The sequence below is a fragment of the Augochlora pura genome, chromosome 7 (genome assembly GCF_028453695.1).
Source record: "Augochlora pura isolate Apur16 chromosome 7, APUR_v2.2.1, whole genome shotgun sequence".
Classification (NCBI taxonomy): Eukaryota; Metazoa; Arthropoda; class Insecta; order Hymenoptera; family Halictidae; genus Augochlora; species Augochlora pura.
In genome coordinates, this window is record NC_135778.1 from 29,649,866 (window position 1) to 29,674,630 (window position 24,765).

Genomic DNA, 24,765 nt, shown 5'->3' on the forward strand with positions numbered 1-24,765 from the left:
CGCTTAGTTTCGCGGCAGCGATAACCCGTGACGCGCGTGTGCACGTTACCGTTTAGTTTCTTGCAACCCTAAAACGGGAAAGCCTGCGTTCGATAGGCGCGCGCGCGCGAAGCGAGGCGGATCGACTCGACTCGACTCGACTCGGCTCGGCTCCTATACGCGTCGTCACAGTTCTCGTCCGGAGAGTGGTCCGTGATTTCGCACCCTCGCCGAGAGAGCCGCCTGCGAGAGCGCGAGACGATTTATCGAGCTATATGACTCGCGCGCGCGAGAGAGAGGGGTTGCAGACCGCCGCGGGGCTGTCTCTCCTTCTCCCGGCCCCGCTACGTGCCACTTTCTCCCCCGCGTCTCCGCTCGGACACGCTCGCGCGCTCTCCCTTTGTACTCGTCACTGTGTCAGCCCGCCCGCGCCCCTCCTCGCGGCCGTATTCATCGGCACGACGACGTTGTCATCTCATCGTCCGAGTAGTATCGGGCACACGTTTTGCCCAGCGGTCCTCGGCTAGAACAGGTGGTGTCTGTGTGTGTGCGTGCGTGGCGAGTGACGGAACCAAGAGTAAAACCCCTAACATCGAGAGAGAGAGCGAGAGAAAAAGGAAAAATAGAGATAGAAATAGCGAGAGAGAGGGGGGGAGAGAGAGAGAGAGAGTGAGAGAGAGCAAGAGAGCGAGAGAGAGACAGACAGACAGAAAAGAAGAGAGAGAGTGAGTGGGGCAGCCCGAGGAATATTCCCCGTGCGAAACAACCCCGTTTCGAACGAGCTCCTGCGTGCCCGTGCCAGTGTGCACGATGAAAATCGCCGTAGGATCGCGTGTCGCCGAAACAACGCAGGAGTCGTCGCAAGACAGGCCAGACTAGGCCCCTGGCGATCCACCACCGTCTCGACACCGGAGGCGGAACGCGCGTCGCGTCGCAGCGGCGTCATCGACGAGAAAAGCCAAGAGCCTATATACCGTGCCCGCGCGACACACATTCGGCCGCGCTCAGTCGATAGCTCGGAAACACCGCATCATCCCGTTCTTCGGAAATTTCGAGGTAGCCCTCGGAAGACGGCGACGGGGATACGATGTCTAGGCTGAGACGATCGTCCCCGGGGCTCCGTTCGCGGCCTGGGGAGCAACAGCCAAAGAAGCAGCAGCAGCAGGCGGAGGGCGCGGGCCCCGCGGACCCAGTCGCGTGAGTCCCGTCGATGCTCGGGCCGCAAACCTTCGATGAGCCGAGGACCCACAGATCCCAATGATACCTTCGCAAGGAGGCGGCCGCGAGGGATGCTCTCCGGGCGACGGCTCCGAGGACAATGGCTTCGCTAATCGGCCTCGAGTGGCGGGCCTGTACGCGAGCCGCCTCTCCAGAGAAGAGCAGCTCGTTCACAGGGGCGCTCGATCGTCCCGCGACGTTGGCAGCCAGCGGAGCTTGAACCTGCCGGCGGCGGTCGCCGCCGAGGAGTTCGAGCTCTCCGACCGGCAACGGATCGGCCTCTCGCGGACGCCCCAGCCGACGAGAAGAGGGGAGCCAGCCGGGCCCAGGTACGAGTTCGCGAGACGGGTCGGGTCCCAGCGGACCAGGGACCAGTGGAGCGAGCCGTTCGCCCCTAGCGACAGACAACCATGGGGCGCCGATGCGCCGCCGTCCTGCGGCAGGAAGGCGTCCGCCTCGATCCTTATCTCGCCGGCCAGCGAAACCGGCGCCAATCAAGATGGTGACAAGGCCTCGCCGCCGGGGTTCTCGGGCCTCAGTCCCCCCGAATATCCGGGCCACGAATCCGACGGCTGTGAAACACCCTCCCCCATATTCGCCAGCTATCCTCTGGCTTCCTACGCCGAGGAGACCCGCCGCGGATTCGCCCCTCGCGAGGACGGCCGACCGACCGACGAGAGAGCACCGCCGGTTGCCGATTCCAGGCGCGTTGCCCCCTCCAGGGACTCGGTGGACCCCGACGCGGTCGCGGAGAGGGGGGAGACTAGCAGGGCCAGGGACGTAGCTAGGCTCAGGCCCCCCTTGACCGCTGTCGCGGGCACCTCTGCCGATTCGGGCACCGGTGATTCCGGCAGCGCGGAGATTCAAGTCGATCCACTCGGCACGCCACGTGCTAATGCCAACGGAGATTTACCCGAGCCCGGCAGAGGAACTGGCAACGACAATGGCGGCAAAAGCGTTAAAACGCCGACCGGAGGCAAGCAAACTGTGAAACTGTTCACCAAAGAGAGTCTGGACAGGCTGGAGAACAGGACTGTGCAGCTTGTTAGGGACTATGGATTTCAACCGAAGAGGCGGATGTCCGTCGAAGACGGCGCGGTGCTTCCAAACAAATTCGAACCGTTCCCCACCGAGCTTTACGGCAGGCCGCTCGAGGAGATCGACAACTTTATATACGACGAGGTTCGTCCTGGCTTTTTTAATCGATGCTCGGTTCACCGGCTTGATCCCGCTCACACCGAAATAGGTGGCCTGAATCCGATACCCTATTCGGATCGCTTGCAAGCATAATGACGCGGCTATTATTGAGATTTTCGGATTCTTGGGGGCTGGGGATGATGGCTCGTGTCTGGGGGATGGGCTGGTAATCCTTTCTTTGTTGTGGGAGTGGAATCGGAGGGTTCGGTGATTTCGAATTCTAGCGTCACGTTGGTACTGAATAATTCCGACTCTTTTCAAATCGGGCTTTATTTTTAACTATTCAAGAAAACTTGGAAATTTACAACCGACCAAACTGCCTGAGAACATTGATTGAGTAGTCGAGATTTGTCAACCGTGAATAAACTATGTCACGACAAAATCAATTGATAAAGATAATGAGAAAAAGATTCTGAAATAATCGATAGGAATATTTAAACTTTTGATAAATGTATGTGTCTTCTTTAAATCGATGACCGTGTGGTAATTTTTGTGACTGACTGTACACGCTTTCAGATGCACTGTAGCTGATACGTGTTTGTTTTAGAGATTATTGGAATATTGCTGTAGCGGTCGTGCATTTTTTGGTTTCTTGTGACACTGCAACCTAATTCGAAGTTGGTACGCGTCTAATGGAAGAAACTTCTGGATTATAATGTATTGGCACAGTTAATGGTTCCGTGTAACATTGTGGTCGTGGCTCACGGAATATTCGGTATTTGTAATCTTAGTATTGATCCATACATTATGAATGTCTGGCGTTTTTATTTGAAGGAAATTAACGAATTGTGTCGGTACAGGTCGAATACGAGGCGCAAGACACGTCGTTGAATAGAATTATTTAGTCTTAAACAATGGGAGAACTTGGATAACACGTACGAACGCCAATAAGTTTCCTGCTAATTTTCACGAAACCTTGCAACAACGATGCTCCGAATCGTGCAAAAACATTTTACTAAAATTGCAATTAAAATCGAGATAAATGTTTATCAAGACGGAACACATTAAACAAAAATATTCGTGTCAAAAATAATACCATTCCTCGATAAAGTTGTTAAATCTTTCACCGACCGTACCATGCGTTTTACATTTCGTTTTGCCATCGCAAACAGTGTTTCGCAAGAGTCGACGGTATTTTTTTAGTTAATTTACCGAGTCTCCGCGTTGTTTTCAAGGATAACAGCGGGGAAAGGGGACTCTTTTCTTTTCCGTTTTCCATCGGGAAGAGCAAGTCTCTTCGGTAGGAATTTTTGCACGCTCGTGTGCCAGAGGAATATCTGCCGACGAAAAAGAAAAAACCAGTGTTCTCACCCCTAATTCTCGAAGCCCGATAATCGGAGTCCCGCCCCCTGAGGCCTGCAATGCGAACGATTGCGTTTTTAAATCTGTCTTTTCTCAAGTCTCTCACCGCTGTCGCCGATGTCTGTCTGACCTATCGCGTGCCTACACTACTTAAACGTTCACGCGTTCCTACAAGTGCATCTTTGAGAATCTCTTTCCAGGACAACTGCCGGAACGTTTTCAACAATTATTACTGCATTTTATATAGTATAGTATCTTTGTTTTATTCCATGCACTGAACTCAATATAAAAACTATCCATCAAAATAAAATTCAACCGTGAATAATTAACAAAATATCCAATTTTAACTAAAATTGCGTTGAAAAATAATTTACTCTTCCATTTGTAAATTTTCTTTTTCGCATGGCCGAAATATGATGCAATAAAGAGTAGTTTCGGGTAAAACTGCGGCGTTCGGAATTAGCCGTTGGCGAGTCGAGCAAGATCGAAAACTTGATTCATTAACCGACGCCTGGAATCGACGTTTTATTACGTCTGGTGCATTTGCATTCGCCGTAAATACATAAAATCCGCGGTTCCAGTTGCGGACGTGTTTCCCGCGCCAATACTTTCGCGGTCAGCAATATTAGGCCGTGTGCCGGAGCCTGACAACCATGTCCGATAACCGGGATCTAAAATGGCCGCTGAAATTGGCACAGAAATAAGACGAGTTTGTTTTAGAAGATTGTCCACCGTTGCACGCTTCGATTCGAAAGAACGGTTCGATGTGCAGCAGAGCACCCCTCACGGATCCACCCACGCGAATTTCATTCCTATTTCGTTCCGCCATTCTTCCGAAACATCCGAGCGCAATAATTAGAACGGTATCGCGGAAAAATATCATTGAAAAATCAATTTTACGTCTGCATGGACACTGTATTTGCTCTTTCGCGGCTGGCTGTAGGGTAGCTGCGGGTAAAATCGATGTCGGGGGTGATTCTCCATGAAAAACTGGGGCGAAAAGTTGGAGGCAACAATTTTCCCAAACAAGCCTTCGTTTTCGTGGAGACAAATTCCGAATGTTCGGTCGATGCCGAGTGAAAATGCCAACTGGCGCGTCTTTAAGCGTCGATTATCTCGAAAACGGTCGGTCGTATCGACAAGTTTCAACGCTCGTTTTCCACGTATTTTTTCACGCAGATACCGTGTACAATAGTAATTACCGGGTTCGCGAAGCGTTAAGTCATTAGCGTGCAGTTCCAACGACGAAAGACGCTCGGCGCCGCACTAAATAATTTTCCGCTTTGCTTTCTCCTCGTTTCGCGTTGCCAAAGAAAAATTTCGGGACACGATGCGACGGTGGCCCGGTGGGTCAATCTACCAACGAGGCTTTTTATTAATTATCAATCGCGGCCTTGACACGGAGTGGCAAGCGTCGTCGTGCGAATTTTTTGTTTGGTCCCGCGGCGAGGCTGATAAATGGACCCTAATCTCGCAAATAATTTTCGGTGGCGCAGTGCCGCGCTTGAAATTTCCGAAAGAAATTAATCTCGCCAACTCTGAATTTAGATTCGACGCGAACTTTCTCAAATTCCAGAATTCATTAGAAAATTAAAAAACGAACATAAAGCGAGAATACGTGTCAACTGTTTCGTAATTAACAAAGAGTAGGATTTATCGTAATTAAGAAATCAAAATGTTTTTGCAACGATGGAGAACGCGACGAATTCGCGAAATTTCATTGTTCCCGTCACGTGACCAACTAAACGCGCTCTAAATATTTTTCGAGAGAATTAACAGAGGCCCGATGGTACTTTTTTTTCTTTCTGTTCCAGACGTTTTGCGTGGTCTCGAAGAGATTTCGTAAGAACTACATCCATAGGTTCACAGCGACGAACAGCTGGTTCATATTCTCACCGTGGAATCCTATAAGACGGTATTGTATCTTCCTAAGTACGAATCAGTACTTCGATTACATGGTCATGGCTACGATAATATTAAATTGTGCCTTCCTCGCCATGACGGAAACCATCGAGGAAGCAGAGTAAGCTCAATCTAATTACAAAACACTGTCGCCCACGAGCAGCCGGGCACTACGGCGATTTTTCAAGAGAATCATCTTAATTAACAATTAATCCTTTTGTTAATTCACTAATGAATACACAGATGAGAGTGGTTGTTCCGTTATCAGGGCATTTTAAAAATACATGCTATCGAAACGTTCTATCACCGGAATGCTATATTATCCGAACAGTTCATTTCTGGCTAAATTGTAGTTTATGCAGTATGCTGTGTAATTATAGATTGCAATCTGCGATCTTTATGCATTTGTGGCACGTGCGGATCTGTAAAATAGAAGGAAACGTGTGTATTAACAAAAATTAATGGGGTGTCACTGAAAACGATTAAACACAATAATCTAAACATTTATGCAAACCCAAATAGGAATTTTGGAAATTTATTTCGGTGTGACTAGATGCAAGACTGTTATGAGAAAAACAGTAACACGTTCTCCAGTCTTCTTTCGAACTGCGAAAAAGTATCTTATGCAGTTTCTCTATATTCGTCACCATCCAATTTTGAACCTGGATTCGTTATCCGAATCGACCTTTATCCGATTTGTTCACCTTTAATATTCGTTTTGCCCTACTTATTTCTTCGACTAGAGCTATAGGCTAATCATCTGAACGCCTCATAAGTGGCTTTACCACTCTAATAACTTGTAAACTATACTTCGCCGTTAGGGTGCTTCTGAGCCGATAGTTGCATCAATGCGCCACCGCTTACGTTCAAGCTGCAATAAAATGGTAATGGAATATCGTACGTGCTAAGAGTTCATCACGAAATAGAAAATTTTGATCTTGGAGAGAAATTATAATGCTGATATTTTCGAGAATCTTACAGTTTCTTTAAACTGTTGTAAATTATTGTTATTGAGTCTGCTGTTTTGATACTTATATCGGTCGACACTTTAACAAAATTAATTAGGCGCGTTAAAAGCGGAGATTTCGGCCTTTCAAATCAGCTTAGGTACATTATCATGCAATTCCCTTTGACAGAGTTACAAAATATCGTACATCCGCTACTGATTGAATCTTTGTAGATAAGAAAATGACAAGTTTCCTCGTTACCAAGAAGAGACGACTCATGGCAATGGAAGTAGAGATGCTCTTTAATACGAACCTAGTCCCTCGAGGCTTTTCACCAGCAACAGTACGTTGTTACTTCATTCTCTCATATATTTTTCCGGTGAGATTGAGATTTCCTTATGAATGCTTAAAAAATTCTTGATCACGACCACAATAAATTTCCTATTCTCCCTGTTGATGCAGCGAAAACGTCACTTGAACGTTGTAGTCTCGGCGCAGAAAATTCATTTAGTTAGAAAGTCAAGTGCTCGAGGTGCTCGTGGGTGCTGAAGTGGAGCATTATATTTACCGAAGACGGTCGTGGCGACGTGGCTCTCTCTTCTTCGCAGATATATATTCCTAGCTATATACACAGCCGAAATGGTGATCAAATCGATAGCAAAGGGATTCGCGCTGAATAAGTACACTTATCTACGGAATCCGTGGAACTGGCTGGATTTCGTCGTAATCACCAGCGGGTACGCCACCATAGGTATGGAGGTGGGCAACCTGGCTGGCCTAAGGACATTCCGAGTGCTCAGGGCGCTGAAGACCGTTTCAATTATGCCTGGTAATACTGATCATTATAATATCAGCTCATTCCTTCATTTCTAGACGCATTCGTAAACGATAGACTAACAATAAGACACCTCTATGGGGTTATCGATTTTTACGGCCTAATTTACTGCTGTGCGAACTGGTAACTATACTTGCACGCACTCAGAGTGCATAAAGACAGGCGAAAATAGCTGTGAAGTATCGCATGCTACAGACTTCATGTCGAGTCACTATGAAATCATTTTCTGGCCTTGAATCTTCAACAGTGAATTATATATCACTTTGGGCCCTCTAATTATTTGAGAATGAATGCTTGGAGAATCAATATGCTGATAACTGGTTAATGTGCTAATCCTATGTTTGCAGGTTTAAAGACCATCATCAACGCGTTACTACATAGTTTTAAGCAGCTGGCCGAGGTCATGACGCTCACTATCTTCTGCCTGATGGTATTCGCGTTGTTCGCGCTACAAGTTTATATGGGGGAGCTCCGCAACAAATGCGTAAAGACTATCGAGTTGAATAACACGCAGATCGACTGGAACGAGTATGTATTATCGTATAATGATCCGCTTCCGCCACCGCTGCATCTTAAGTGGCTCTGCAGGCTTAAAAATCTCAACCCCACTTATTTACTCTAAAGGATACTTTCTCGAATGATGGTCTATTAATGTCATCCATCCTGGTTCAACCCTAGCCTTGCACCCTGCCCCCCTTTAGAAATAAGTACCATTTTCGTCGATAGGTTCTAGTAAAGTCGCATCGAGATCGGCGGATGTCACTTTGCCGCGTCCGCCGTTGCAAAACAGGTTTCCCAAGTGAAGAATACTTGTGGGCCAGGTCCATTAAGCCACTCTTATTTTGACGAGCTCAGTACGTGCTCGGAAACATTGGCACGGGCGATTCTTTGCACCCTGTTGCGACACATTCGTGTGTATCGACCAGGCCATGATAGAGCCCCCGAGTCGAGTCTCTCGAAAGGCATTAACCTTAGACGATACTTTCCGGCTTCCACAGGTGGACTTGGAACTCGTCCAACTGGGCATTCAACGAGGCCGAGGAGCCGATAATTTGCGGCAACGCGACCGGCGCCAGGTTCGCTAAACTTTGTTTGTTATCTCTCACGGTTGCCTCTCGAATGACATCTCGGTTTTAACACGGCGGAACTTTGCCTTCGCAGACACTGCAACGAGAGCTACATCTGCCTTTGCGTTGGCCCGAATCCAAACCACGGCTACACGAACTTCGATAATTTCCTATGGTCCATGCTCACCACGTTTCAGCTAATTACTTTGGATTACTGGGAAGATGTCTACAATAAGGTATCCCGTCCGATCCGGGCCAATAAGGAATTGGCAATCATAAGCACAGATTGTTCCTCATTATACGAATCTGGGATGGACATCTGCAAAAAATCGTTATATAGAATGATATTGATTGATACAGATACCAATACGTTGATAACTAAAACGAATACATTGTATCATCTATTATTATAGTTATAAACAGTTCTGTAAACACTTTTTTCAAGTGTCCATCTAATAGATTAAATATCGCCTTTGGTACAGGTGAATACATCTTCTTGACATCTTGTACTGGTGATTAGATGTAGTCATTTATGTTTATCAAAGTATCAACAATCTGCTAACTGTTACTCTTTTAGAGGACTATTCAGTGACTCTGAATTATGATTGCGTAGGTGTTGTCGGCGTGCGGACCTATCAGCGTCTCGTTCTTCACGGTGGTCGTGTTTTTTGGCTCGTTTTACTTAATTAACTTGATGCTTGCTGTTGTCGCATTGAGTTACGAAGAGGAAGCTGAAATTACGAACGAGGTATTAATGATACTCAATGAAATAATTGCCATAAGATTTTGAGAACATTAAAATAACTTTCCAATCGAACATTCTAAACTAATTGTCTAACATACTAAAACTGGTAATAAACGTTGACCCATACACTTTATGAATTCGCTGTGGACAGACTTTTGTGGCTGACTGTACCTGCCTGTTTCTACATGAAAAAACAAATCCAAAATGCCGGATAAAATTGTTTCACAGCCCGAATAAAGGAAATTTTATAAGGGAGTCAATAGCGACCTTGAACTAAATTAAACCGAGCCGTTCGATAGCTTCCTGGGAAGAAACATTTTTTATCAAATTTCAACCCTTTGCCTCGATTGGAAAGGGTGGATACAGAGAAAAATCGAATTATTGGATTCCGGTCTATTTTCTCCGCTGAATTGCACGGAAAAAATTCTAGAAACTAGATCTGGCACGTTGCCGGTCGCTAAGCCTGCGAGTTCAATAAATTTTTCGGTCGCGCACTCTAGTTCCAATCAAATGCTCCGTGCCAGCTATACAATATTTTAATAAATTGCTATCTGGTGTCGACAGGAACGAAGAAAAGATTTAACCGACCATCGCGAGGACTCGACGTTTAGTTTCGACCCGACAAAAATCAACGTGAAGACGCTTGCCAAGGAAAAACAGAAAAAGTTGGATGCCAGAAAAGGCGTTCTATTAAGTAGCTACACGCGCAAAAAGACGAGGAGAAGAAGACGTGGAAGAAGCAATGCTGGCACTGGTGCTGCCGGACAAGAAAAATCTGGTTCTGTAATAAGCAGGTGTGTGCAGATTAAAATATCCATATAGTCAGCAATTACGCATGCCAGTAATATATTCTGGTCACTGACCGTAGTTTCAATTATCTTCATTAGAGAGCTTCCACATGGGTCAGTGACCGCCAATCTGCATCTCCTATAGGTCACTGACTATAATCTAATCATTTAGCTAGGACTATTGACACTAATAACAATGGCATATAGTAAAACTGAATAGTTGCTTTCACCATTTTCATTAAGCAGATCGGTGACGCCAAGCCCAAGTCCAAGTCCGAGACATTCCAACGTTCGACCGTCCCATCTGCTTCTGCAGAATGTCAGCCCGAGGACGGCGGAGAACAGCACGGTCCACAGGCTAGCTCCGAACCGAGGGATGCTGCACTCGAGACAGGCTAGCAACAACAGCAACCAGCAGTCGTCGTTGGATGACTCGGGGGTGGTCGACGATCACGACGCCGACGACGTCACGTCGGTGGAAGAGCACGACAGGCGCGACCACAGGGAGAGGGCTGAGTGGCAGGACAAGGGCCCCAGCAACAGCAACGCCGACGTGAACGTCGAGCACGAGCATGGCCGAAGCAGAGGACGGATCGACAACGACACCGAGGCCGACGTTGAAAGCGAACGAGATAAACCACTGCCGACCCGTTCCGGATACCTACGAGCTGCCACCAACGTTCCCGGCGGTCCCGGGACCACTAGAGAGATTAGGGTGTTCAAGTGCAACGGCGTCAAAACGAAAAAACAGATGTACACCCTCCCACCCGAATATCTGTCGCATATTGTTATACTAGGTAAGCCCGCAAAAGAAATTCATATCAGTATTATATAAAAATAGTTTGGATACTGTAATTTGTGAAGATTAGTTAGCTACCCTTGTGTGCTTAAACATAAATAACCAATTTTGAATTTTTTTTACATGCAGATGATCTTCCGGATCGAAACTGCGAGAAGTGCATACAGTGCTGCATCGATTATGAAGGCTGGCTACGATTTCAGAACTGCCTGTACAAGGTAGGTACCGAAGAAGTAAACGCGAGGTCCAGAGTAGTGCATGTTCCGTATGACTGCAATAGTTTTTAGTACTAGTTCCATTACTATTATATCCCTAAAACGAAAAGAAACGCATAGTACAGTGAAGAATGTATAATGAATTTAATGCAGTCCTACTTACTGAAAAAATGTCAGGCTGCATAATTTTTTATAGTATCCTCGACTGACAAGTGGCTCTAATCCAGGTAGTGAGAGACCCGCTGTTCGAGCTGACGATCACACTGTGCATCGTGCTGAACACCGGTTTCCTGGCGATGGAGCACCACGGAATGAGCGAGTCGATCCGGCAGGCTCTAAACATCGGTAATAAAGTGTTTACCAGTATCTTCACCTTCGAATGCTTGCTGAAGCTGTTGGCGCTGAGCAAAGACTTCTTCACCAACGGGTGGAACAATTTCGACTTGATAATAGTGTCAGCATCACTAATAGATCTGACCTTCGAACTGGTAGACGGCCTTTCCGTAATACGGGGACTAAGGCTGTTACGAGTCTTAAAGCTGGCGCAGTCCTGGACGACGATGAAGGTGCTTCTGAGTATAATCATCTCGACTATCGGCGCACTCGGTAATCTGACCTTGGTCCTGGTGATCGTGATATATATATTTGCTGTGATCGGCATGCAGCTGTTCAGCAAAGATTATACGCTGGACAAGTTTCACCCCGACCCGGTGCCGCGGTGGAACTTCAATGATTTTTTCCACTCGTTTATGATGATCTTTCGCATACTGTGCGGTGAGTGGATTGAGCCTCTCTGGGACTGCATGCGTGCTGAGCAGGAGGACGGGCCAGGTGCCTGTTTCGCCATTTTTCTGCCTGCGTTGGTGATGGGCAATTTCATGGTACTCAACCTCTTCTTGGCGTTGTTGCTCAACAGCTTCAACTCGGAGGAGCTGAAACAAAAAAAGGAGGAGGTTGGCGAGGACTCCAAACTGGCCAGGTCGTTCGATCGACTACGTTCGATTATCAAAAAGAAGAAGTGCTCCAGGATGGGTCAGGGCAAGGGCAACGGCAAGGATCCCAGGCTAGAGAAGATCGTGCGCCAGGTGATGGATAGATCTGACAGCGAAACTAAATACGCCATTCAGGAGACGGTGCTTAGCCTGCCGAAGGACAACGTGTACAACAGATCCTACCAAGAGAGCTTGAACCAACCGGTGTTCACCTACGATCCCATGTACGGTCAGCAGGAGCATAAGCACGAATGGGAAGAGCAAGAAGAGGGCAAGGACGATGAGTCGCACTGTGAGGAGGTCGGCGATGAAGAGAAGCAGGCCGAAACAAAAGAGGAAAGCGCGGAAAAGGCCAAGGACGAGGATCAGACGAAGTACTCGTCAGGCAAAACGTCAGAGGAGAGGACGGCTATGTTACATCAGGAAGAGACTACCACTAAGCGGGAAGAACGGGTACCGAAACGGCCTTGGCACGCATTGGTCAGCTATGTGGACGAGCTGACAGTCGGAGGGAGGAGGGACAGCAAAGGGAAATATTTAGATGGTTTGGGCTCCTTCCCAGGGTTCGGCAGGCACAACCGCAGAAAGGAACCCCTGGACTGTTTCCCCAAGCAGTGCTATCAGAAGTAAGGATTTTGGAATTGTCATTGTGCTATGAGATCCTGTAACCATGAAGGTTAGGTAGGCAGTAGCAGTGGTAATAAAACCACGGTCCTTGAAAACACTTTACATAAGAGGGTGGCAAAGCCTCGCCCTCCCAAATCACTACACAGAGGTCTTAACAAAACCACGCCCCTTCGGGTCATCCTACACATCAATAGAGATAATTTTTTAGGACACTCTGCAAGAAAACGAGGACACGCCTATTGTATATAGAAAGATCACTGGAGCCACGCTCCTTGAGTACAATCTGAACGGGAGGGTAGCTAAGCCACGCCCTACCAAATCGCAAAACAGAGCCACGCCTCCGCAGGCCATCCTATGTATCAACCGTACATACAGACAACAAAGGAGCCCCCAAACCCTTAAAATCGACAATCTATCCCTATAGCTCATATGTGGCGTACACGAGCCGTTCATAATCACTCAGCTAGATCTTAGACAAGCGTGTATCGACCGGTGGCGGGATCGCAATAATGTGTCTGTTATTGTTTGTGTGCAGATGCAGTTGCATCGATCGATGCGTCGCGACCGCCATTGGGAGAAAGTGGATCCGCCTACGCACCGTGGTGCTCTCGGTGGTCGACACGCCGGCGTTCGAATGGATGATCTTAGTTTTAATTTTCGCATCTTCCATAACGCTCTGTTTCGAAGACATTTACTTAGATGACAATCCTTTTTTGAAGAAAATACTCTATTGGACCAATCTTGGCTTCTGTGCCCTTTTCAGTATCGAGATGCTACTCAAATGGCTGGCCCTCGGCTTCTGCAAGTACTTCACCAGCTTCTGGACGATCCTGGATTTTATAATCGTCTTCGTAAGTAGAAACACGAGCCCGCCATCAGATTGGCATTGTTCGTACGCGCGTAAGTGGCTGGTTGCGCGGCTGGCTGTGTGAACGCTGTTGTCGCGTTCATCGTCGCTGCATGGATTCTTTTTCTCTCACTCTTCTTCTCATTCATTTTTGACCCGTTTCTTTCTGAATTCTTTATATGTGTGTCGCGCCTTACGGATTCAGGTACGTGCCAAATCAATTTGTTGCTGCTACTCTGCATCCGAATCTGCCTAGATCCTTGTCGCACAGCTCGGCTCCCAAAGTTCATCTAAAGAGCCTCGCGGCGAATGTCAATAGCAATTCTCGTTCCTGGCCAAGTAACCGCTTTGTTAGAGCCTCCATCAAATATTTAGCTCTCCGAACGACTGCAAATGTTTGCCCAAGGTGTCCTGACTCTGCCATTTTCAGTTATTTTATTCTTTATTCTTTCTACCTGAAACTTCAAAACCAAGGTCATTTTAAAGTTATACTGTGATCGATTGTATTCTCGGCGTTACCTTCTTCGCGATGGAGAAATTCATGAAAGAAATGTTACCGTTGAAGAAATAACTTTGGGATGACCACCGCTTTCATAGCGCTGCAAAATTGAAAAGAGATAAACAATTTGGAATCGATGTGCACAAATAGTAGACGCTGATTTTTTTTTTATAAATTATACCAATAAATTATACCTTATTAATACGTTTAATTATGAATATTATTTAATCATTAACGACACTTTGGAAATTTCGTTTACCTTCGAAATTTTCTTCACTACTTCTTGCACACCTAGCTGAAGGATTGGAACTTGGCACAGATCTCGATTGACTTGATTATTAATATATTAGTTATACTGGTTTAAAGCGGATTAATTCGAGAGCATTTTTGAAGATTGAGTCTGGAAATTATACCTGCCAACAAAATAGATGACACAGTGATGACTGCAGATCTTCATACAGTATGTGCACAATCACGAAACGCGATGTACGGTACTGCTTGTATAATGAAAGTGTAAATGTATAATGAGAGAAGATTTGCAGTCTAATGACAATTGCACTGTCCAACGTCAATTTCGCTACCCTGTGAACTTTATATCACTGTAACCGTGAAAGCTATACAAATATTTTCGCGGTCGAAGAACAAACGATTCTAAAACTTGAAAAAGCAACTTTTCTATCCTAATTTAAATGTAAAAGTTTGTTGGATAGTGTTACGACTGACAGGGAAAGGTTAGCTACAGTGACAGCATCGCGATTCTAATTTCCCACCCATGCGTGTACATATCTCCATCACCTTTCTTTGATTCTCTTACGTTAGCTTGCAAGCCAACCACGATCATTGAACTTAGCCACAAGGAATCTCGTTAATCGCACTGCAGCATGAAGCGCTTCCGGAAGTCTAGAGGCAAAGCTGCTTTGCCCCGAACGACCGAATATCGCTATCTTCTTCTTTTTTCTTTTCTCGAACAGGTGTCGACCTTTAGTCTATTGATAGAGGAGAATGAGAACTTAAAAGTGTTAAGGTCGCTGAGGACCCTGCGTGCTCTGAGGCCGCTGCGCGCGATCTCCCGGTGGCAAGGCATGAGGGTGAGTCCGTGCTGGTAGAATCCCGTAACCCCGTAGAGACCCCCTAAAGGCTAGAAGTATTGCTTCTGTTTCTCTTGCTAGATCGTAGTGAACGCGTTGATGTATGCGATACCCAGTATATTCAACGTGCTCCTCGTCTGTCTCGTGTTCTGGCTGATATTTTCTATAATGGGTGTGCAATTTTTCGGCGGGAAATTTTTCAAGTGCATCGACGAATACGGCGAGTTGTTGGACGTGTCGGTAAGTGGCGCTCGATGACCGAAAACAAAGATGCATCTACACTACGAATTAGGGTGGACCATAGTCATACTTGTTGGCAAAAGAGAAGATATTTGAAAGGCTTAAGAAACTATCTTTGACGTGTGATCGTTCAAGGGGTCATTGCAGTGCAAGGATAGATACGGTCCACCCTACTGTAGATCCTCAGAGTTAAAACAGAAAGTTTGGGGGATGAGGGGACTGACGTATTGAACAATTGACTCTTAGATCGTAGACACGAGAGACGATTGCTTGAGGAAAAATTACTCCTGGGAGAACAGTAAGATCACTTTCGATCACGTCGGGATAGCTTACCTGGCTCTGTTCCAAGTGGCCACTTTCGAAGGCTGGATGGAGGTGATGCAGGACGCGGTGGACGCCAGAGGCGTCGATTTACAGCCCCAGAGAGAAGCGAACATTTATGCGTATTTCTACTTTGTGATATTCATTGTCTGCGGCTCGTTTTTTACACTGAACCTCTTTATCGGAGTAATTATAGACAACTTTAATATGTTGAAGAAAAAGGTAAGACAGGCGTGATTGGGGATTCAGAGGTGCGTCCCGTGCCGCGATCAGTCTGCGACACACTGTTGCATGGGTTGCTGATAAATTACGCTGTTCCCACAGTGCCCGAAATTATAATGAAAATAATTAGCATTTTAAAACTTACAGAAATATTTCATAGTTTGCTAATCTTTTAAGTAACCAATCTGGAACCTCTAAAAATATTTTATAGCTTTCCAATAAATATTCCTGTAATGAAAAATGCTTGAAGTCATGAATAAGAATTGTAAACTTTAAAGAAAAATTGTAGGCCGTACGAAAATACTGTAGTACTCGTAAAAATATTATGGAACTCTCTGATTAATTTCTTGCATGAAGGAAGCACGATGCAGCAGTAACAAACTTTGCCACAGTATCAGATTTCAGTATAATAAGCTTATGGAGATGACCGCAGGATTTAGTTAATTCTCTATCTCGGCACAAATGGATGAGGGCTTTCGCTTTCCACTAGTAATTAAGTTTAGACTCTCAAGCATAGTGTTTGCCACAATTCTGCAGCAGGCGGTTTTTATATAAAACTGCAAATAGAAAAGAAAATGAATTAATAACAATTAACGGAAACAAAAGTTACAATTTCACGAAAAACTTTTACGTAAGAAGAAGTTGTATAGTTTAACAATTTGGTATACTTCTGCCCGCTGCAGAACAATTATACGAGTAGTCTAAACGGGAACTTTGGCGTGGCTTACCAGTGACCCGCGCGGTACGGAACGCAGAGATCTCCTAATCAAAAACCATTTGGCAAAAACCGTTTCTTCTTTCTCCGATTGTTCTGCTTATTTTCCAGTACGAAGGTGGAGTGTTAGAAATGTTTTTGACCGAAAGTCAAAAGCACTACTACACTGCCATGAAAAAGCTCGGCCGTAAAAAGCCGCAAAAGGTGATAAAGCGTCCGATGAATCAGATCCTCGCAATGTTTTACGACCTGTCGAACTCGCGCAGGTAAATCCCCATAAATCAATCTAACATACTGTTTAAAAACGCACACGTTTCACCATACAATGACAAAAGTACAATTATCCTGGCACACCTTGCACCACGACAAAATAAGAGCATATTATATGTATATATAAATAGAGAAAGAGACAATAATATTTCGGTTGAGATAGAAAGATAAGAGAGAGCCGAGGCGCTGAATACGACTACGATATTTGCAGATTCGAAATAGCAATTTTCATTTTGATATTCCTGAATATGCTGACGATGGGGATCGAGCATTATGATCAGCCGCATCCGATCTTCTTCGTCCTTGAAGTGTCCAACGCGTTTTTCACAACGGTTTTCGGCTTAGAGGCGATCGTCAAGATCATAGGACTCCGTTACCATTATTTCACGGTCCCGTGGAACCTGTTCGACTTCCTGCTGGTACTCGCCTCGATCCTCGGGATTCTAATGGAGGATATCATGGTAGACTTCCCGGTGTCCCCGACGCTCCTGCGAGTAGTCAGAGTGTTCAGAATCGGTCGAATCTTAAGGCTCATCAAAGCTGCGAAAGGAATTCGCAAGCTGCTCTTCGCTCTGGTGGTCAGTCTTCCGGCGCTGTTCAACATTGGCGCATTGCTGGCCTTGATTACCTTCATTTACGCGATCATTGGCATGTCGGTTTTCGGGCATGTTAGAAAACAGGGGGCTCTTGACGACATGGTGAGTAGGGGATCCCATAGGAAAACGAGAATGGGGTCTTCTTATTTTATATGTATACATTTGGAACATTAGATTTCCATTAGTTTCGACAGTTTTAATTGCAAAAAGGAGTTAGCTTCCTGGCAAAGTGAGAAGACCCCAGAACGACCTTCCTGCCGGAGCGCAATCTTCACAGCTTAGCTCAGCTCGTTCTCCATCCTGTTCTCTGTTCGACCAGGTAAACTTCGAGACTTTCGGTAGAAGCATGCAATTATTGTTTCGGTTAATGACGTCTGCCGGTTGGAACGACGTGTTGGAGTCTCTGATGGTGCAACCGCCGGAGTGTGATCCAACCCCTACCAGTCGCCAACTGAACGGAAACTGCGGATACCCTCTTCTGGCGATAACCTATTTTACTTCGTTTATCATAATCAGTTACATGATCGTCATCAACATGTACATCGCTATTATCCTCGAAAACTTCAATCAGGCCCATCAGGAAGAGGAGATCGGCATCGTCGAAGACGACCTAGAGATGTTCTACATCCGATGGTCCAAGTAATTATCGTTTTATCGATATCCGTACCTAAAAAATAAAGTATAGTTGGCTGATTCTAATTCTGATGAAAACTGTGAAATCCTAGGTATGATCCGCACGCTACGCAATTCATCAACTTCTCGCAACTGAGCGACTTCATAGCGAGCCTAGACCCGCCATTAGGAATATCGAAGCCCAACATGGTCGCGTTGGTCAGCTTCAATCTTCCTATCGCGAAAGGCAACAAGATTCATTGTCTGGACATTCTGCACGCACTTGTCAAGCACGTTCTCGGGCACGTGGAGGAGTCTGATGACTTCCGTAAGCTGCAGGAGCAGATGGACATCAAGTTTAAGAAGCAATTTCCCACTCGCAAAGAGCTGGAAATTGTTTCTTCGACAAGAATGTGGAAGCGACAGGACAAAGCGGCCAGATTGATTCAACGCACCATTAGGGAGTTCATAGCGTGAGTAAACGTTTCATACCTAAAGTTATTACTATCCTAACGAGGTATGGGCTAGCTGGAACAAACCAGCGCTCACATAAACGTCCACAGTCAATCTCGAATAGACGCTTACGATAAACGCGACGGTCTATAAAAACTCATATCCAATTTTAGAAGAAATCTCAATTTCTCAAATATTCTGATGATCTGAAAAAGTATTACAACGTAAAAACTTGCAAAGAGAAAATAGTTTCTATAAAAAGTGCTGGTGACCTCATTGATTTCGATAATAATTTTGGCCACAGAAGCGGACGCTTAGATGTGCTACTGGAAAAGAGTATGTTATCATTGCAGAGCAAAGAAGGAACGCGAGAGAATGGCCCAGGAAGTGGACTCGCAGACGCAAACGTCGAGCCCCGGTGTTGGGAATGAGGGTAGGGGCGGGGGTGGATGGAGTGGCAAGGTATCGGCTTTCCTACATGTGCACAGAGGCAGCCGAGCCAGCAGCCGCAAGTCCTCGAGGGCCAGCGACGCCAGCGATTTCAGCGAGCTTGGAGCCGCTTCGGCGTGGCTCTTTCCGAATTTGCCTCTGCTGTTGCTCTCCGGCGCCACCGGTACTCATGAGGACTTGCCTCCTCCCGCTCTGACCGTATCCCGTCCCTCGCCGACCACCGAACAGCAATCGTTTGCTGGGGCCTCCGCTGCTAGCCCTACATCCTCCGATCTACACACCAGGTATGCTTCATCTTCTTTCTTTTCTTCGATTCTTCTGTTCATACGGTGCAAAGTCTCAGTTCTTTTCGAAACCCAACCTTCAGTGTGTCGGGTTACGCACGCATGCGCGTTGTGTCTCTGGAAACGCATGTGTATTACAGATTGGGTCTTCGAAAACGCGCGAATTTCGGTTTCAGAAATGTACGCATGCGTACCAGTGATTGGGATTCCAAACATGTGCGGAATTCATCCTAAACCTAGCATAAACAAGCACATTGAATACAACATATGTTTTTGAGTCATTAGGCATCAGGAAGTGCGCATGTATCGTCTTTTTCGAATAGAGTTCTGAATTTAATTCGAAGTTGGTCCATTTAACGACGCATGCGCATTCTGGATCAAGTATTTGAAAACGCGCGGGTTTCGTTTCTTGAACTTGTATACGCATGCGCAATGGAGAAAGTTTTGAATTTATTTCAAACTGGTGACACAAATGCGCACTACGAACTCGAGAAACGCGGATGTTTCGGTTCAAATCTTACATACGCTAGCTCATATTGGATTTTGAAGAACTTTGATAAATCGAACGAGGGATATAAGATGTCCATTCTCACAGTAGATTTCATTTACAGCAGATCATTCGGTGGTCCAACCCTCGGTCGGCAGGACGCTGTCGAGAGTTACCCCGACGAGGAAGTACCAAGTCTTCCTGCGAAGCGCAGATCGCTCCCACCGAGCGCGACGACGCTCTCCCTAAACACGTTGCACCGTGACATCAAAGAAGCATTTAGCAGACGTTGCGGTAGCCTTCGAAAGAAACATCAACCAGCTCCCGAACCAGTTCCGCTGCCAATCGAATCGACCGACGTAAGCATACTCGTCACGGAACCCAGTCCAGAGAACTCAGCGCCGCCGACGAGGCCGGCACTCCTTAGACGACAATCCGCCGCCACGGTCGTTCACGTCCTCGTCCACAGGGAGAGCGAGGAGTACCGAGACACCCAGCCCGACGATACTACCAGTTGATCTTAAATCGTTACGCCCGGCATCCTTCCGAAATCATTTTTAACGAGAGGCTGGCCCGAGAGCCACTAGTTTTGTTATAATATCACCTCAAGAGGAAACCCCGACGCTTTTCCGGTTGCTTCTCCTCTCCCCTTTTCTTTGGCACCATTCTTCTTTGCTGACGGTTGCTTCGATGCTTCCGTGGTCTCATAAAAACGAAATTTCTCTGGGTAGCTTGTTTCCTATTGGCCGGTTACTCGGTTTTCGTAACTGGGAAGGGTGCTATGTTTCTACATAGCTAGGGAAAATTGTAAATATAACGTACTAGGTTACAACCGATGGATGGGATGAATTCATTCTGAAAACTTCCATTGGTTTGAAGTTTGCGCATGTCCTCATAACTTGGTTGCAAAACGATCGACAGCAGAAAGTTAATTATTGTTGTTATTAATAGCTAAATATTTTTAGGGTTGTGACAAATGTCTATTAATAAAGAAACAAGAATGAGTATGCCGACTAGAATAGGATTTTTGCTGTTTCTCGTTTTGCAAGTTATTAGGAGCAAGAAGACTTAGCATGAAATTTTTCGAAAATTACCCCTTATGAATACAACAAGGGTTTCGAAGTAAGGGTTGTTCATTTAGATATAAAATAATTTTTAGTACATAAACTTTCTGCCACCTTTAGAGTAGTTTCATAACATCCCATATTTGCGATTTGGATTTTTTTATTAGATCACGTGAATCATCGTTATTCAGAGATTTTACTATCTAATCATACTATTTTTCAGAAAGTTCTGTCGTTTTTTGTATTCTTATTTAATTCGTAATATAAGTAGTGTTTCCACTCGTTATTTCAAATTACTATGCAAATTTGAATTGCGCGCGCAATGTATGCGCGAGAATCGACGCGGTTTAATGGCGCCAATTTCAAATTTAAATTTTGATATATAAAATCTTTGATTTTATTATAAAATGTAGATAGCAAAGCTTTCTGAACAAATACATCAACATTTATCTACATACATATTACAAATTGCACACACAGTTGATTCATAATTACTGTTATATAATCACTTTTTTCTAACATTCTAACGTTATTATTGTCAATTTTAAATATTATTAAAATATAAAATGGAAAGAATCGTTCTTTTTCGGTTGTGGACCAAAAGATCACGAGACACTGAAATGGTAATATGAGTTTGTTTTCGTCTAGAACTAATAGGTGAAGAAAGCATTTGGAGATTAGAACAGAAAGAAAATATAAAAAGTAAAAAAATCGACATTTAAAAACTATTGAAATTTTCAGCTCTGAATACAAACTTTTTTTATATGTTTGCTTGTTAGTTTACCAATGCTGTAAATAAGTAATTCACATTTAAGTAAATAATTAAGACTTAGTAGACAATCAATTGAGAAATCAATCAATAATACTGATAGACTATTTCTATCAGAATTAGGATGTAATTTTTATTCCATTTAATTTTATTTCTTATTAAAGTATTCTAAGCTCTTTCAATTTTCGATTCTATTCCGAGTATATGAATTATTAACGCAAAAGTAAAGCGAAACACAAAAAAAATTGCATATTTACAGAAACATATGAAAGACCACAATCACAAATACAATACCCACATAATGTAACACGCAAGTAACAATCAAACAATGATTTCAAAAGGAAAGGGAGAGGAGAAAAGAACTGGAAGGGAACAAGGTGAGAAAGAGAAAGAGAGAAAGAGGTAGAGACAAAACCGAGAAAGAGTTACATAGAAAAAGGAACAACGAATTTTGTAGCAATTAGTTAAATTTTTATGGTAACCCTATTGGTCCAATACCTCTCGATGAACTGTTTTGTTGCTAGTGTTCATGATCCTACCCTGATCACATAAATTTATACGAGTGATTGATCCTCGTCCAGCGTGTACATAGCAGCAAAACATGCTATCATTTCCTGTGAGTCAATGAAATAAGATCAGATATCCTATCAACAATATGACTCATCGAGGGCATTGTTCATTTACATCAGTGCTGTCCATGGTAGAAACTTACTCGGATTCAACGATCCTCTTTTGTGCTGTGAAATGTGCTTATTACATAGCGCGACCCATAACACAGCATTGCAATTACAGCAATTACACTGTATATATTGAGAAGAAACAGAGAGTGTAGGAAACTCAAAGGGCTTGCCATGGCCAGCACTGTGCTTATGGTAATTGAGTCCCTGAAATAAGAACATGGAAGTTATTCGGTTAGACTACAAAATAGATTTTCACCTATCCTCTCTCAATTTTCCTTTTCACGGATACGCGTTGCCATTAACACGCCACGACCTCTCGTCGACCTATAGTGCCTATTATTAGTGAAAAAACGATTGCGAATTAATATACGTATACAAAACGACAAAAAAAAGAAAGAAAAAGAATATAAACATGTTTACTAGATTTTCACAGTTAAAGAAGAGTATTCGTACGGAGACAGAGTGTACGACTTGAATTTACATAAATTTTCTCGTTAGAACGTACCGCGTACGTTACTTTTAGAGTTTAGCATTTAAAGCTTGATGCTTGATCAAATCTGTTTTATTCGCGCGTTAAAACTTCGAGGACATAGCATCGAGGAGCACGAGAAAGAATACGATTTAAAAAAGAAAAAGAAAAAAAAGAGGAACGAATCGAAGAACAACTAAAGAGAAATAATCTTGAATTTCAAAGTCGATCCAATTCCAGGAGATTGATCCTTGCAAGGCACGCATCGTAAAGCTATGTATCATGTCAATTAAAGGCATATAGATTGGTACTTTATTCGTAATGGGTCTAGGATATTACGAGTACTTATTAACTATACCAAAACACAAGAGACTGGACACACGCGGTTCCGCCTACGGCGGAATTCCCAAAAAGAAAATTGTACAATCACGCTCGGACACTCCTCAGGAGTCCGAAATTGTTTAGATTATAATTTTTCAGATAGCGCATTTTTCTGCGTGTCTGTGTGCTTGCGTGCGTGCGTGTGATTAGAGAAAAAAAATCGATAAAACAACACCTGCTCAAACCTACTCGTATCGAGACACAACACACTTGAATTATTCAAAATAAACCTTCGCAATTTATGGCTTTTCTTTTCCACACTGGCACCTGCAGTCGGTTAATTAAACTGTTTGTCCTCGTTTCATATATTTTCCACACTGAAAATGAAAGTGACAATACTTAACACGCATACAAACACAGGAAGCACATGGTTACCCACAAAATTGAGTACTTACGATGTAAAAGTCTTGTTTGTTCAATTAATAGCAGTTTTAGATCTTTCGAATGATAACTATGGTTTGTTAAATGGTCTGACATGATTTTAGCAGCTGCTATAAACAACTTCAATTGCCCACCAAGAGTTCTTCGCAAGAATACTTCTAAGCTTCATTATAATATAATTGATAACATGAATGAATTATTATTGTTTTTTAAATAATTACCAGTTCATTGAAATTGCATACAAAACACTTGATTCATAAAGAAATTGTTAATTGAACAATAACAATTCTGCAGTGAACACTGAACTTTGTGAGCAACTGTGTATGTAAATGTATGAAGTTACAAAGGTTTATTGGGGGAGAATGTTGGAAGATAGACGCCCGTTAGTACAGGGTCAATGACAATCGTGAACTCACCAGAGAATAGCTTTTTTCTCTTCTTCCGCATTTTTCTTTCTTTTATCTTTAAATAATATACTTGTCAATGCTATGTCAGAACAATCGGTATCGATTTGTCTTCGATCAATGATAATTTATCACAATACTCAAATTATATCCTTGTTAGAGATTCATCATAGATGAGAAAGTATAAATTTTGTATTTTGACGTCTGACAATGATACTAACAAGACAGAATATGAATGAAATTCAACAGGAGAAAAAAAGAGAACAGAAAGAGATGGACAAACAGACAGAGCAGAAAATATATTAGCATTGTAATAATTCATCAAATATGGAGGAAAAATTCGAAGAGCAGTAAAACGTTCCTTTAACTTGAACTTGTAAATAGTTTAACAATCCTTGTTAGTCTGCAAGATCGATTGTTTCGTCACATATACTTACGAACAAAGAGTCGGGCATTGTTCTTCCATATACATATGTAAAATTATTCTGTTTGATCGTGTACGTTTCAGTAAATTATTATTCTATGATATCACGATATTTCTTCTATGAGTTCATTGACGGTATTTCACAGACACACATTTCAGTCTTTACCTATTCCTTAATCAATGTTTTTACATCGAAACTGTAACGCTTGTTCTTTGATCTTTAATCCACACGTTTAGTCAAGTGTATTTTCCGAATAGCAACAATGCTCGATATAGTCTATAAGCTACTATGAGCAACCATTGAATTTTAAAATACACAATCTAATCAAATCTGATGTTATAATAAAAATGCTAATAATAATACTAAACAAAAGATGAATAATAAGAATGTTAACCCATGTAAGAATGACATTATATAAATATTCCTAAAAAATAAATTCTGGAGTTTATCGATGAAATTAGTTCCAACATGTTATACTATAAAATATTCCAAGCT

The 24,765-nt window shown here is 43.9% G+C and overlaps 1 protein-coding gene across 2 annotated transcripts; it reads left to right on the plus strand.

Moving 5' to 3' along the window:
• Positions 1–444: 444 nt before the first annotated feature.
• On the plus strand, positions 445–24,692 carry LOC144473836 (sodium channel protein 60E). 2 transcript variants are annotated; one of them, XM_078188124.1, is made up of 21 exons: positions 445–2,379; positions 5,511–5,719; positions 7,154–7,374; positions 7,728–7,908; positions 8,379–8,456; positions 8,542–8,683; positions 9,061–9,195; positions 9,757–9,986; positions 10,224–10,777; positions 10,909–10,997; positions 11,222–12,612; positions 13,149–13,464; positions 14,931–15,047; positions 15,129–15,287; positions 15,534–15,830; positions 16,657–16,811; positions 17,027–17,513; positions 17,731–18,050; positions 18,137–18,496; positions 18,830–19,210; positions 19,822–24,692. In XM_078188124.1, the coding sequence occupies exons 1-21, from the start codon at positions 1,237–1,239 to the stop codon at positions 20,213–20,215; spliced, it is 7,359 nt and encodes a 2,452-aa protein (XP_078044250.1). In that variant the 5' UTR covers positions 445–1,236; the 3' UTR covers positions 20,216–24,692. The 2 variants fall into 2 exon arrangements, with proteins under 2 accessions (XP_078044250.1, XP_078044251.1); XM_078188125.1 differs by having other exon boundaries at positions 10,227–10,777.
• Positions 24,693–24,765: the final 73 nt, after the last annotated feature.

Excerpts from the sequence above, each read along its gene's own strand:
- LOC144473836 (XM_078188124.1), top strand. The coding sequence starts at position 1,237 with ATGATACCTTCGCAAGGAGGCGGCCGCGAGGGATGCTCTCCGGGCGAC. Across the intron at positions 12,613-13,148 it reads CCCAAGCAGTGCTATCAGAA|ATGCAGTTGCATCGATCGAT; the intron begins GTAAGGATTTTG and ends GTTTGTGTGCAG. Across the intron at positions 17,514-17,730 it reads AGGGGGCTCTTGACGACATG|GTAAACTTCGAGACTTTCGG; the intron begins GTGAGTAGGGGA and ends CTGTTCGACCAG.